This window comes from Castor canadensis, chromosome 5 (assembly GCF_047511655.1).
Source record: "Castor canadensis chromosome 5, mCasCan1.hap1v2, whole genome shotgun sequence".
Lineage (NCBI taxonomy): Eukaryota > Metazoa > Chordata > Mammalia > Rodentia > Castoridae > Castor > Castor canadensis.
Genome location: NC_133390.1, coordinates 98830952 through 98844879, shown reverse-complemented (window position 1 = coordinate 98844879; position 13928 = coordinate 98830952). Strand labels below are relative to the sequence as shown.

At 40.0% G+C, this 13928-nt stretch overlaps 1 protein-coding gene and 1 non-coding gene across 8 annotated transcripts in view; one reads left to right on the top strand and one right to left on the bottom strand.

Annotated features, from left to right (window-relative positions):
- Nucleotides 1-9061, bottom strand: part of Phc3 (polyhomeotic homolog 3) — a 73835-nt gene extending 64774 nt beyond the window's left edge. For all 7 annotated transcript variants that reach the window (XR_012448044.1, XR_012448043.1, XM_074073803.1 and 4 more), the window contains exons 1-3: nucleotides 9019-9061; nucleotides 6456-6618; nucleotides 90-245 (exon numbers count right to left, since the gene is read on the bottom strand). Coding sequence is in view for 5 of the 7 variants with exons in the window: in XM_074073803.1 (XP_073929904.1) it covers nucleotides 90-245; nucleotides 6456-6618; nucleotides 9019-9032 (333 nt within the window). In the remaining 2 variants the exon portion in view is untranslated. The remainder of the gene's footprint in view (nucleotides 1-89; nucleotides 246-6455; nucleotides 6619-9018) is intronic.
- A 1687-nt stretch (nucleotides 9062-10748) lies between these two features.
- On the top strand, nucleotides 10749-10852 carry LOC141423792 (small nucleolar RNA U13). The gene has a single exon (XR_012448599.1). It is a non-coding gene; the product is annotated as a small nucleolar RNA U13 (small nucleolar RNA).
- Nucleotides 10853-13928: the final 3076 nt, after the last annotated feature.

Below are 13928 nucleotides of genomic sequence, written 5' to 3'. Positions count from 1 at the left end.
AAATAATACCCAGAATATGTATTTTCAGTAATTATCTGAAGATAATGCAAACTTTGGCCTCATAAATTATTAACTCTTTTCAGTCTCACCTGAACAGCAGCAAGGCTCTGGAGCTGGGAGCTGCTTAAATGCTGCTGCTGAAGAGCTGCAGTGTGCAACATCAGGTGCTGCTGCTGTGCGGCATACATTTGTTGAAGGTACTGAGCAGCTGAACTGGGGGGCCGATGCAAGGCCTGCTGAATTACCTGTGATAGATAAGTCAAATGAACCAATGTCAGACCATAATCTCAACCGTCCATCTTTTTTTCAACCTTGGTGCTAGGGATCTAACCCATATCCTTGTGCATGCTAGCTCATGCTCCACTACTGAGCTACCGCTGAGCTAGATCCCCAGCTCAACCTTTATTTTAACATAAAATGGAAGCATTTTTTTAAATGGCAGTTTAAATTTACTTTTTTTAATCAGTGGCACTTAAGTTTGAACTCAGGGCTTTACACTTGCTAAGCAGGCTCTCTACCACTTGAACCATGCTTCCAGTCTTTCACCACTTTTTTGGTGGTACTGGGGCTTGAACTCAGGGGCTACACCTTAAGCCACTCTACCAGTCCTTTTTTGTGATGGGTTTTTTTGAGATAGGGTCTTGCGAACTATTTGACCAGGCTGGCTTCGAACCATGATCCTCCTGATCTCTACCTCCTGAGTAGCCAGGATTACAGGCATGAGTCACCATCACCTGGCCCCTTCACCACTTTTAATAATCAATGTCGTCAAGCTTTGTAACATGTTTCTCCCCTAGTTATACTGCAATAGGATTTTAGGATTCACTGGTTGTACAAGTAAATTACCAGTATAACTTAAAAGAGAAAGGGCCAAATAGGCATTTGAAGAAATCTTCAATCTTCCTACTAGTCAAAAACTTACAAATTAAAACAAAATACCATTTTCCAAATTGAAAGTTAGACAGTTGAAGATGGATATTCAAAAGAATACTTCTAAAATCAAATACCTAGGTGTAAACCTAACAAAAGATGTGAAAGACCTCTACAAGGAAAACTATACACTTCTGAAGAAAGAGATTGAGGAAGACTATAGAAAGTGGAGAGATCTCCCATGCTCATGGATTGGTAGAATCAACATAGTAAAAATGTCGATACTCTCCAAAGTAATCTACATGTTTAATGCAATTCCCATCAAAATTCCAATGACATTCATTAAAGAGATTGAAAAATCTACTGTTAAATTTATATGGAAACACAAGAGGCCCATGAATAGCCAAGGCAATACTCAGTCAAAAGAACAATGCAGGAGGTATCACAATACCTGACTTCAAACTATATTACAAAGCAATAACAATAAAAACAGCATGGTACTGGCACAAAAACAGACATGAAGACCAGTGGAACAGAATAGAGGATCCAGATATGAAGCCACACAACTATGAGCAACTTATCTTTGACAAAGGAGCTAAAAATATACGATGGAGAAATAGCAGCCTCTTCAACAAAAACTGCTGGGAAAACTGGTTAGCAGTCTGCAAAAAACTGAAACTAGATCCATGTACATCACCCTATACCAAGATTAACTCAAAATGGATCAAGGATCTTAATATCAGACCCCAAACTCTTAAGTTGATACAAGAAAGAGTAGGAAATACTCTGGAGTTAGTAGGTATAGGTAAGAACTTTCTCAATGAAACCCCAGCAGCACAGCAACTAAGAGATAGCATAGATAAATGGGACCTCATAAAACTAAAAAGCTTCTGTTCATCAAAAGAAATGGTCTCTAAACTGAAGAGAACACCCACAGAGTGGGAGAAAATATTTGCCAATTATACATCAGACAAAGGACTGATAACCAGAATATACAGGGAACTTAAAAAACTAAATTCTCCCAAAACTAATGAACCAATAAAGAAATGGGCAAGTGAACTAAACAGAACTTTCTCAAAAGAAGAAATTCAAATGGCCAGAAAACACAAGAAAAAATGCTCACCATCTCTAGCAATAAAGGAAATGCAAATTAAAACCACACTAAGATTCCACCTCACCCCTGTTAGAATAGCCATCATCAGCAACACCACCAACAACAGGTGTTGGCGAGGATGTGGGGAAAAAGGAACCCTCTTACACTGTTGGTGGGAATGTAGACTAGTACAACCACTCTGGAAAAAAATTTGGAGGCTACTTAAAAAGCTGGACATCGATCTACCATTTGATCCAGCAATACCACTCTTGGGGATATACCCAAAAGACTGTTACTCCAGAGGCACCTGCACATCCATGTTTATTGCGGCACTATTCACAATAGCCAAGTTATGGAAACAGCCAAGATGCCCCACCACTGACGAATGGATTAAGAAAATGTGGTATCTATACACAATGGAATTTTATGCAGCCATGAAGAAGAACGAAATGTTATCATTCGCTGGTAAATGGATGGAATTGGAGAACATCATTCTGAGTGAGGTTAGCCTGGCTCAAAAGACCAAAAATCGTATGTTCTCCCTCATATGTGGACATTAGATCAAGGGCAAACACAACAAGAGGATTGGACTATGAGCACATGATAAAAGCGAGAGCACACAAGGGAGGGGTGAGGATAGGTAAGACACCTAAAAAACTAGCTAGCATTTGTTGCCCTTAATGCAGAGAAACTAAAACAGATACCTTAAAGCAACTGAGGCCAATAGGAAAAGGGGACCAAGAACTAGAGAAAAGGTCAGATCAAAAAGAATTAACCTAGAAGGTAACACCCACGCACAGGAAATCAATGTGAGTCAATGCCCTGTATAGCTATCCTTATCTCAACCAGCAAAACCCCTTGTTCCTTCCTATTATTGCTTATACTCTCTCTACAACAAAATTAGAGATAAGGGCAAAATAGTTTCTGCTGGGTATTGAGGGGGGGGAGCGGGAGGGGGTGGAGTGGGTGGTAAGGGAGGGGGTGGGGGCAGGGGGGAAAAATGAACCAAGCCTTGTATGCACATATGAATAATAAAAGAAAAATGAAGAAAAAATAAATAAATAAAAATAAAAATACCATTAAGGGTTTTAAAAAAAAAAAAACAAAACAAAAGAATACTTCTATGTAGGAAACTAAATCCTCCTATACTATACTGTTCATCAGAATTTAAGCTGGTATAACCTTTTAGGTTAAAACTTGCTAAAATTCAGGGTATAGGTATGAAGGGGAATACTTTTCCCACACAGCCATTACAAACAGAATGCAGATCAGCATTGTCCACCACAGTAGCCACTACCCACATGGGTCTACTGAGCACTTAAAACTTGGTTAGAGTAATGAAGGGCCAAGGTTTTAACTTTAAATTTTAATTAATTTTAACTTTAATGTAAATAGCTACATGCATAAGTACTGGCTTCTACATTGCACGACAAAGATGTAGATCTACATTTACTAAAAACAGTAACAAAAAATTTCCAAATATATCATTAGGTAAAAAAGGCAGGCTACAGCTGGGTGGTGGTGGCTCACATCTAATTCTAGTTGCTCAGGAAGCTGAGATCAGGAGGATTGTGGTTCAAAGAAAGTCCAGGCAAATAGCTTGGAAGGCCCTATCTCAAATATATCCAACACAAAAAAGGACTGGTGGAGTGGCTCAAGGATAGGCCCTGAGTTCAACCCCAGTACCACAAAAAGAAAAAGGGGGAGAGGGGCAGCTTACCAAAGTTTTAAGTAACATACCATTTTTATATTAAAATATTTGAAAGAACACTCAGGAAAACATTATAAGACTACTGGTAAGTAGCTAGATTAGAGATGCTTTTTTAGCTTCTGGTTTGTACTTCTCTATAAATGTCTGAAAATCCTACAATGAGCATGTATTGTATTAATAAACATATAAAATGAGTAAGCCATTTCTTTAAAAGTTATCTTTACATGTTTTTTAAACATCAGATTCCTTGATTTAATTGTTTACAAATAGGAATAAAAATATTCTTACTAAGAAAAAAAAAAAAAAAAACCCTGAAAAAATGTTAATGACAGTGAATATTAGTAAAATGTAAAATCTGAACCCAAAACTTCCTAAGTAGAGAAATAGAGCAGTCAAATATTTTAATAAAACCAGAGAATAATTCTGTATCTGTCTAAAAGGTAATATGTCCATCCTCTGCAGTCATACCCCTAAGTCTCATCATGCCCATTGTGACTTTGAAACACAGAACCCTTATCTCAGCATCAAACCAGCCTCAAAATGCTAAGGGAATAACAACCATAATTCTATAGCTTGAGAGTGGAAGTCAAGAACCATAAAAGCCATGAATCCCTTTATACAAATTTCAAGAAAGCGTATTTCCTTGAGTTATTGTTTACTTGCATGCCTTCCTATCTCATCTCTTCAACTATAGATTGCTCTTGCCACAGACACCTGTCACAAAATCAATGTAGGCTTTTGATCCCTAGTTGCAGAGAACTGTAGACCAATCATTAAGTGATTCAGAATTACAATATTTCTTTTTTAGTCAGATCAATCTAGTATGTTCTTCTAATTCCATAATAAAATTCTAAAAAATCAAACTGAAATAACAAATAATCTATTCGACATGTATTTTTGTCAGAATACATTTTCTGTAGTCAGCAGTCTCTCATATCATTCAATATTATGTTCCTGACATTGAATAAATGTAAGTTAAAGGCACAGCATATTGTTCTTATTTTGTTTCTCTACAGGAACAAGGAGGGTGAAGAAAATGCACAGTACTGAAGAAGAAAGCTGAAGATTAAAAAAATTACTTAGGTAGTTCAATAAATATTGGTTTGATTGCATTTTAGGAGAAGAATTTCAATGATCTCATAAAAACTGAAATTACAGCTACTTGTGAGATGTATTTATATCTACATATCTCCAGTAACACTTTATTTTTTATTAATACATCCAGCTTAAATAAAAACTAGAGAACAAAGTGGCATATTAAAATATCACACCATCTGTATGCTCAAAGACCTACCTACTCTTCTCTATATTACTTGCCTCAAAGAAAGATGAAGAACATTAAAAGCACTCAGCATTCCAGTTTTAATTTCTGCTCATCTGGCTGAGTACCCAACCACTGTGTTTCTACTCTACAGTGCCTTCAAAAACTAAATCCTAAACCACAGAACAGTTAAACACTCATTATACTGGGATGTCTACCATTGAAAATGGAGCAGAGGAAAGACTATCACCAAAGGTTAAGAATGCAAGTATGTGAGGCTGGAGATATACCTCAGTGGTAGAGCACTTGCCTAGCACACACACACAAAGACCTGGGCTCCATTTCCAGCACTGAAAAAAAAAAATTTAAAGAATGCAATTATGAAGATTCTAAAGAAAGCAACCAAATATAATAGAGGGAAAAAAAAAAAAAGAACTCACAGAATGGTTAAGGACACAAACTCAGAAGTCAGAAAATCTACTATGTGAGTTTAGGAAAGTTATTTAGCCTATATAAAACACTGATTTTTCTCATTTGTAAAATGGCAATAATAATCATGTCTACTTTATAGAGGTGCAGTGAGGATTATACAAAATAATCCACATAAAGAATTTATCAAATGCTTGGTACATAGCAACTATTTAATAGATATTAGCTATTATTTTTTATCAAGTATCTATAGTATACATCACACAGTTCTAGATGCTTTGTTTCATCCACATACTAACTAAAGAAGTAAACAGTCTTATCCTCATTTTACCGTTTCCTGAGATTCAAGATTATGTCTTTCATCCAAGGTCACAAATACTAATAACAAAAAGGGAATTCGAAAAAGAGTATATAAGGTCACAAATACTAATAACAAAAAGGGAATTCGAAAAAGAGTATATCAGACCAGAATGCTATGCCCTTTTTATACAGTACCAGGTTGCCTCCATTATTACGAAGTTCAACTAAGTAAACTTCACTTTCTCCACTAAGTGACCAAGCTTACTCTTCCCCCTCTGTCCTCCTTACAGTTCTTAGTCTACCTGGGTTTACAACGAGCCTCTGAACAAATCTACAGATCTGAAAAGATCTCCATAAGTGTGTATTTTGGGCTCAACTATAAAATAGCCCAGAAAAGCCTAGAGTCATTCTGCATTAGAGCCATTGGGCTCTAGGCTGAGTATCTTCACTTTTGTAGCAGCACCTAAGGACCTTCAATTTTAAGTTTCCTGATACATGATCTTATAAGCTACATGCTAACAAATGAAACCTTCTCAGTAGTATGATTATTGCATATCTTAGGTTATCTCCAACATTAACATTTTTTTTTCTTTTTTTGATAGTCCTGGAGGTTAAAGTCAGGAATTTGCATATATTAGGAAAACACTCTTCCAGTGAGCTACATCCCCAGCCCAAACATTAACATTTCTAACTCTGTATTTCAAGATAAGAATCAATACATGCATCTGCCTTAAGCAATAAATAATACAACATCGCAAGTTTTAGCCTATCCATCATTACAGCTGAAATACCTGTACAGCATGTCGGTCTGAACCACTGTAGACAGAGATCTGTGGCTGCTGCATTCGAGAGGAGGAAGTGGTGATGGTAGTGGTGGTGGTGCTACTGGCTGTCGTTGACACAGATGTTCCAGGGTTTGGCTCACTATCCATAGCTGTACTGTGGTCCTTAAATCTGGCAGATAACACAAAGAATTTATATTGGCAAAAGCACTATCTCATGAGCTTTAAAGAAAACCCATTCCAAAGAAACAACTGGAAAGTTTAAATTTCTTTTAAAAAGTCCTTCATAAAACACAGCACACAGTCACCAAGAACACTGAGATGGGAAAAATACCTCACATATATGGAGACTATTTAGTAGTTAATGTCTACCAAACTTGAATTCAAATGATTCAGCTTACATAACTCAGACCAAGCCTAGCTTACAGTTTATCTTTGCATCATTGAAAAATGAATCTGAAACTAAAACACGTGGAAATAAATCAGAGTATTGGGGAGAGGGGAGCTCGAGACAGGGTCTCACTATGCAGTCCAGGGTAGCCTCAAACTGGCATTCCTTCTGCCTCAGCCTCCAGAGTACTGGGATTACAGGCATACACCACCATACCCAACTCAGAGTACTGTAAAACAATTCTTTACATTGTTTTGATCAAACTAATAATCACAGAGAAGTGTTTTTTTTTTCTTTAAGCCTAGTCTACATAGTAAGACTCTGTCTTAAACAAACAAAAACCTTAAAAAAGTTAATAAAAAAAATTTTAACTCACACTGGCTTTTCCTCTAATTAGTCTATAACATTATCCTTAACTACTTCTAATAACTGAATTTACTTACTAGCAGGTTAGTCTGACTGGGGAAATATAGGAGCAGTTGAAGGCAACTTCCCACATCCTTACAAAAATCTCTTTTCACAAAGAATTGCTTTAAAATTTGAAAACAGCATAATTGAGTCACTTTCATCATACAAAGACAGTAAGGTACAAACTTTCTTATCTTTCTCCAATACTGTAACCTCACTTCACCTCACTAACGTTGTGGCACAAAATTCTGCCCAGTTCAGAATCTGTATTTCAGTAAATTCAAACACTTCAAGTCAATTTTTACAGGCTTCAATACTGTTAGAACCTATACTATAGTAGTTTTGGAAGGGTAGGAAATGCACACTTTAGATTGCACTATTTACACCTTTTTTGATGGGCGTTTTCTCCTGAGAAACAAAATCTGATCCACCTCTTTTTCGCACTAATTAGACACTCAAAGACTATTCCCAAAGGGCTTCTTTTATGTTTTTATGTACAAATTTTCTTTGTTGTATATCACCATATGTAAACAGTATTTGTGGGCTCTGGGAAACAACCAAATGTAAAAACATCTTTTTTTTCCTGGAGACAGGGTTTCACTAGGAAGCCAATGCTGGTCTCAAAAGAGCCTCCAGCCTCAGCCTCCAAAGTACTGGAATTACAAGCACGCACCACCATGGCTGGCTTAACTCTCCAATTTATAAGAAAAGTGAAAGGAAAAATGGAGGGGGCGGATTCTCGCTAACTTTTATTAGAAAATGAATCATACATTTTTATGCTTCTTTGCTGGTTTTTTCAAACTGTCTTCCAATCACCAAATCACAATATCGTATGTATACAATATTATACAGGCCCAGTAGTAGATACGGCAAACTTTTTACCAAACTGCGACCTGTCACTGGCACTATGTACCAGTGATATACAAAATGCCAGCACTTAAAGTGCATTTCTGCTCAACCGTGCCCGCAAGGCCAAACAGGATGGTAAGCAGCTCTAACCACGCACCAAAAATGGTCAGAGATTCCAAATTCTAGGCATTCTGTATAAACGCTGGTGGTTTACTGGCCAACCCATCGCGTTACAACCCGCGGCCTGGCACAAAAAGATGATTTTGGTAACTCCACGGTCTGTGCACACAAGTACCTGCAAGAGACAGCCGGCCGTCCTGGTGCACCAGAGGCCTACCTAGGAAGCCTAAGTTTCAGAGTCGCATACCGTCACACCGCCACACAGGCATGCGGCACGCGAGGGGGGCGCAGCGGCGGGCAGCAGCGCTTTCCCCGCTGGGTCTCCGCCCCACGGCCGCGCGGGACACCTCCCTTCCCTGCGGCAGCCCCGCAGGGCTGTGGCGGGGCGGCGCCGGCCGGGAAGCCGGGGCGCGAGGGAGGCCTGGCAGTGCCCGCCCGGCCCTGACCAGCCTCCGCGGGCCCGGCGCAGGCACCCGCTAGGCCCACTGGCAGGGATGACAGCACCCGAGGGGACATCGGGGCGGCTTTCCTGGGAGAGCCCAAGGGCCGAGGTCCCAGAGAGGACAGAGCGCGCTGGGCCCGGCCGATCCCTCACCAGACAGGGAAAGGGGCACTCCAGGGAACCGGACCCTCACAGTTCGCCCCCCCCACCAGGGCCAAGCGGGCACCTCCACGCTAAAACAGCTCTTGGGGCTCCCCTTCCCTGCAATGCCCGCGAACAACCCTGAGTTCTCCTCCTGGGGGACGTGTCACTACCCCCACTCGCCCCCCGGTTACGACATTAGTCACCAGCAAGTCACTCACTCCGCTTCCGCCATCTTCTCTCCTCCATCACTAATGCGGGCTGCGCATGCGCCCCCGAGCGGCGAGCGGAGGGGCGGGGTCCGCTAAGCCCGGGCCCCTGAGGTCACGTGGGGCCGCCGGCTGCCAAGCCCCGCTCCCACCCCAGTCCTCACACTGAGAAATAACCAACCTTCCCAGCCCACGCCTCCGCAAGCCCTCGCTCTCTATCGTCCACGATCTTCTTTTGGGAGGGATTCTAGCAATGATATGAAAAGTTCTGCTTAGACTATTAAATAGTTGAAGAACATCTAAAATATGCCAAAGCCTATGCAAACTGCAAAAAGTGGCTTAAAAGAAAATGCCCACAGCGATTTCCTGCTGAGGGCCCCGAGGGGAAAGAATTGCCAGGCTGTGCTGCCCTGGGAGCTTGGGCGCACTGGATTTTGGTGGTCTCTCTTCCCGGCTTGGAGATAGTGTTCTGATGCTCAAAGCTAATGTGTGGTTAAGGAGTCACTCAAGTCTTCCACATGAATTTACTGGATACTTAGTAGGGACTGTAAATTTGAATACCACAAGGAACAACCAGGAACAGCCACCAGTTTGCTAATGCAGTTTACTATTTGCTGGCCCTCTGCAGTGAGATGAGGCAAGCATAAAGACGAATAAAATATTAAGTATAACTTATAGTAAAAATGTGACTCTGGAGAGGTCATATATTGCAGGCAATATAAATATCTGCATCAGATCCATTAAAACAATGATTCTGTCTCAAAAAACCACTAAAAATGAAATAAAAATTTTTGTTACAACTAACATTTGTACAGCCTTTTATTAAGTGCACAGAATTTCCACCTAAATCCTTTGTTGTGATATGGTTATTATCATTCTCATTTACCAAGAAGTATAGTAAGGATCAAGGTAATGAAGTGACTTTGCTGACTGCTAGCCTGTACAGAAGTGAGGTCCTCCTAATCTAAGCTTTACATGTTGAAAGCCAAGTTTTCTTTACTACATCATTCAGCAAGCTACTATGCACAACGTGAGAGGAGACCAAGTATGATGGACCACTTTCAAGAAACTAAGCATCACAAATCTGATCAAACAAGAGGAAAATATTTTACTCTTTGTCATTTCCTAAGGAAACTGTTTATATGGCACGATAGCAGGTTGAACTTCCTGAAGTTTTCAGGAATCCTATCTGCTACAATCCTGTTTGATTTTAGAAAAATCCCCTTAGCTTTGTGAAGGATGGATTGGAAGAAAGTGAAACAGGACCAGAGAGACTAGTTGGAAAACTGCATTAATCCTTAGAGAAATGATAAGGGCAACAGGAATGGAAAGACGGGTTTATTGAAATTGTTAATTCAGAGCTGGACACAGTGATGTGCGGCTATAGACCCAGCTACTTGGGAGCCTGAGGATCAGTCACGCTCTGGAGTTGAAAGGCAGCCTGGGCAACATTAATGAGACCCCATCTCAAAAACAAAACTTCCAATTCTTAGTTGCGCTGCGTAATTCAAGAGTTCAAAAGCTGTCTGTGGCTACCAGTTACTTTATTAGACAATAAAAATTAGAGCATTTCCACTATCACAGAAAGTCCTGTTGACTAGTACAGTTCTGGACTCAAAATCAGGGCCTGGAAACTACAGCCCATAGGGCAAGTCTAGCCTGCTGCCTGTTTTTGAAAAGCCATCAAGACAAGAAAGGCTTTTACAGTTTCTAATGATTCAAAACATCAAAAGAAAAATAAGATCCTTTTTTGGTTCGTGAGCATGATGATTGGGTGTTCACGCCTGTGCGTGACATGTGCCGCCCTCAAATCTTGTTACAACGTGGGCACATTACCCTTCTGACGTGAGAAAAAAGAAAAAAAAAAAGAAAAATAATATTTTGTGACAACTGTGAAAATTACAGGAAATTTAGGTTTCAGTGTCCATAAATAAAATCCTTTTAGCATCTAACCATGCTGATTCCTTCAAGTATTGTCTGTGGCTGCTTTTGGGCTACAAGGGCAGAGCAGTTATGACAGACACTGTAAGTGCATAAAGCTAACTTGTGTACTATCTGGTCTTTTACACAAAGTATGCTAACCCTCTCCTAGATCACCTTGCCCTGGGTTCTTTCAGAGTAATTAGTACAGCACACACACACTTTTGTCCCACCTAAACCTTGATTACTGTCATAGGATCCCATCTGGTGAATCTAGCAGATACAGATTTGAACACTGGGCTCACTACTTCATCAAATGAACCATCTTGGTCAAGCTATTTAACCACTTCAAGTTTAATTTCGTAATGTGAAAAAGAGGGAGATGATACCTTGCAAGATCATTTAAAGTCTTAAAAGGTCAAATGTAAAGTTGATAAAGTCCTCTTTGTCTTTTTTTTTTTTTAACTTTTTATCAGGGTCCTCCCCTTAGATTTGCTCAATAAATATGATTAAATATGCCTAATAGTCCACAGGCTTTATTTATTTATTTATTTATTTATTGGTGGTAATGGGGTTTGAATTTGGGGCCTCACTTTTGCTAGATAAGTGTACTTACTGCTTGAGTCATTCTGCTAGCCCTCCATAGGTTTTAAATGTTTGTTGAATACCTGGACATTGGGATGAATGAGGCATAAAATTGCAATATATCCTATAAGTTGGAATGACATCATATATAGACTCTCTTTTCCCTGAAAGAAATATACTGTAACCAAATGCTTTTACTATATTGAGTAGAATTGAAACTGAAAACATAACTTACCACCTCTCGCCTACTCTTGCAGTGATTGGTGTGTTAATCTTATGCTTATCAGTCGTTTCTCCCTTTTATCTGTGGGTGGCACTGATCACAGTTGGCTGTATCTCCCCAGGTGCTGCATAGTAGCAACACAGAGCACTAAAGTTGGAAGGGCCCTTAAAAATCATGTGACCTAACCTGAGGAAGAATCCATGACAAATGCAGAATATGGACTCTGACCTCTTATCCACCTAGTCTAGTAGTTTTTTGCCATGTGCCACAGGGCCTTAGTGCAAGTATGTATGTCCTCAAGAAACACTTGAAGATGCTGTGTGCTTTATTGCTTATACTCTCTCTACAACAAAATTAGAAATAAGGGCAAAATAGTTTCTGCTGGGTATTGGGGGGGGAGAGGGAGGGGGCGGAGTGGGTGGTAAGGGAGGGAGTGGAGGCAGGGGGGAGAAATGAACCAAGCCTTGTATGCACATATGAATAATAAAAGAAAAAGGAAAAAAAATAAAGTCAAATAGATTAAGTTAAAAAAAATTTTAAAAAAAACCTTATTATGCATAAAAAAAAAAAAAAGATGCTGTGTGCTTTCATTTCCATTCTCCCTTTATGCTTAGCATCATGGCAGCCTACAAGAATTGTAAGTAGAGTTTTAGAGTCAGATAAAAAGATCTGAATCCTCACTCTGCCAGTGATAACTCTATGACCTCTTGTAGTCCTTTCAGCTCCAGCTTCAAAAAATAAGCTCATCTCTGGCCATACCACCATAAGCACACATGAACTCATCAAAAACAGATCAGGTTGGGTGCTGGTGGTTCATGCCTATAATTCTAGCTACTCAGGAGGCAGAGATCAGGAGGATCACAGTTCAAGGCCAGCCTAAGCAAACAGTTTGCAAGACCCTATTTTATTTTTTTTTCTTTTCAATACTGGGGCTTGAACTCAGGGCCTTTACATTGAGTCACTCCACCAGCCCTATCTTTGAGAAGGATTTTTTTTCAAGACAGGGTCTCACGAACTGTTTGCCAGGGCTATCTTCAAACTGCAATCCTCCTGATCTCTGCCTCCTGAGCTTTGCCAGGGCTATCTTCAAACTGCAATCCTCCTGAGCAGCTAGGATTACAGGTGTGAGCCACCAGCGCCCGCTGGGAGACCCTATCTTGAAAATACCCAACACAAAAATGGGCTGGCAGAGTGGTTCAAGTGGTAAAGTGCCTGTGTGGAAGGTGTGAGTTCCTGAGTTAAAATCCCAGTACCACTGAAAAAGAAAGAAAGAAATACAGTCCTTACCACTTCTACTGTTACCAGTCTAGACTAAGCTGCCATTATCCCTTCTGGACCACAACAATGTGCCCCTGACAAGTCACCCTGCTTGGATTCTTGTTCCTCTACAGCCAGTTCTCTAAGCAACAGCTCAAAGAAGACAGAATGTGCCACTGTGTTGTTAAAATCCTTCAGTGGCTTCTCTTGGACTTAGCCCAGAGCCCGAGTTTTCACCATAGGCTTATGAGACCCATGTGATTTTTCTTGCTTAGTCCCCTCCAGACACACTGGCTTCCTTTCTTTTCCTCCTTAGTTCTTGATATCTCCCAGCCAAGAATGCCTTTCACACAGACTTCATTTCCTCATTTCACTTCATCTTGGCCCCTGTTCAAACATCTTAGAGTGCTCTCCCTGACCACTGGACCTAGTATGATCCCCTCATTGCTTTCCTTCCCTATCCTACAAGCTTATCTTTACAGCACATCGCTGTGACAGACATTGTTTTATACTTAGTTTTTTATTTATTTTTCCCACCAATCTCCAGGTTGGAAGCACCATTCTTTGCTCACTGCTGTGTTCCTAGTTCCTTAACACATTAAGTGCTCAATATATATGCATTGAATGAGTAAAGTTACATAAATTCTGTGAAGGCCACATGACTTATGATTCCATTTATAATGTCAAGGAAACAGGCAAATCTTCAGGAACAGAAAGCAGATTAGTTGTTGTCAGGGGATGTAAAGAAGGTGGAATGGGGAATGACTGTAAATTGGGCATGGGTGTTTTGGGGGGTGACGAAAATGTGCTGAAATTAGGCAGGGGTGACAGTTGCACAATAATGCGAATATACTAAAAACCATTGAATTGTATACTTTAAATAGATTGATTTTGTCATATTAATTATAATTATGTATTATACACTACATGTTTATAC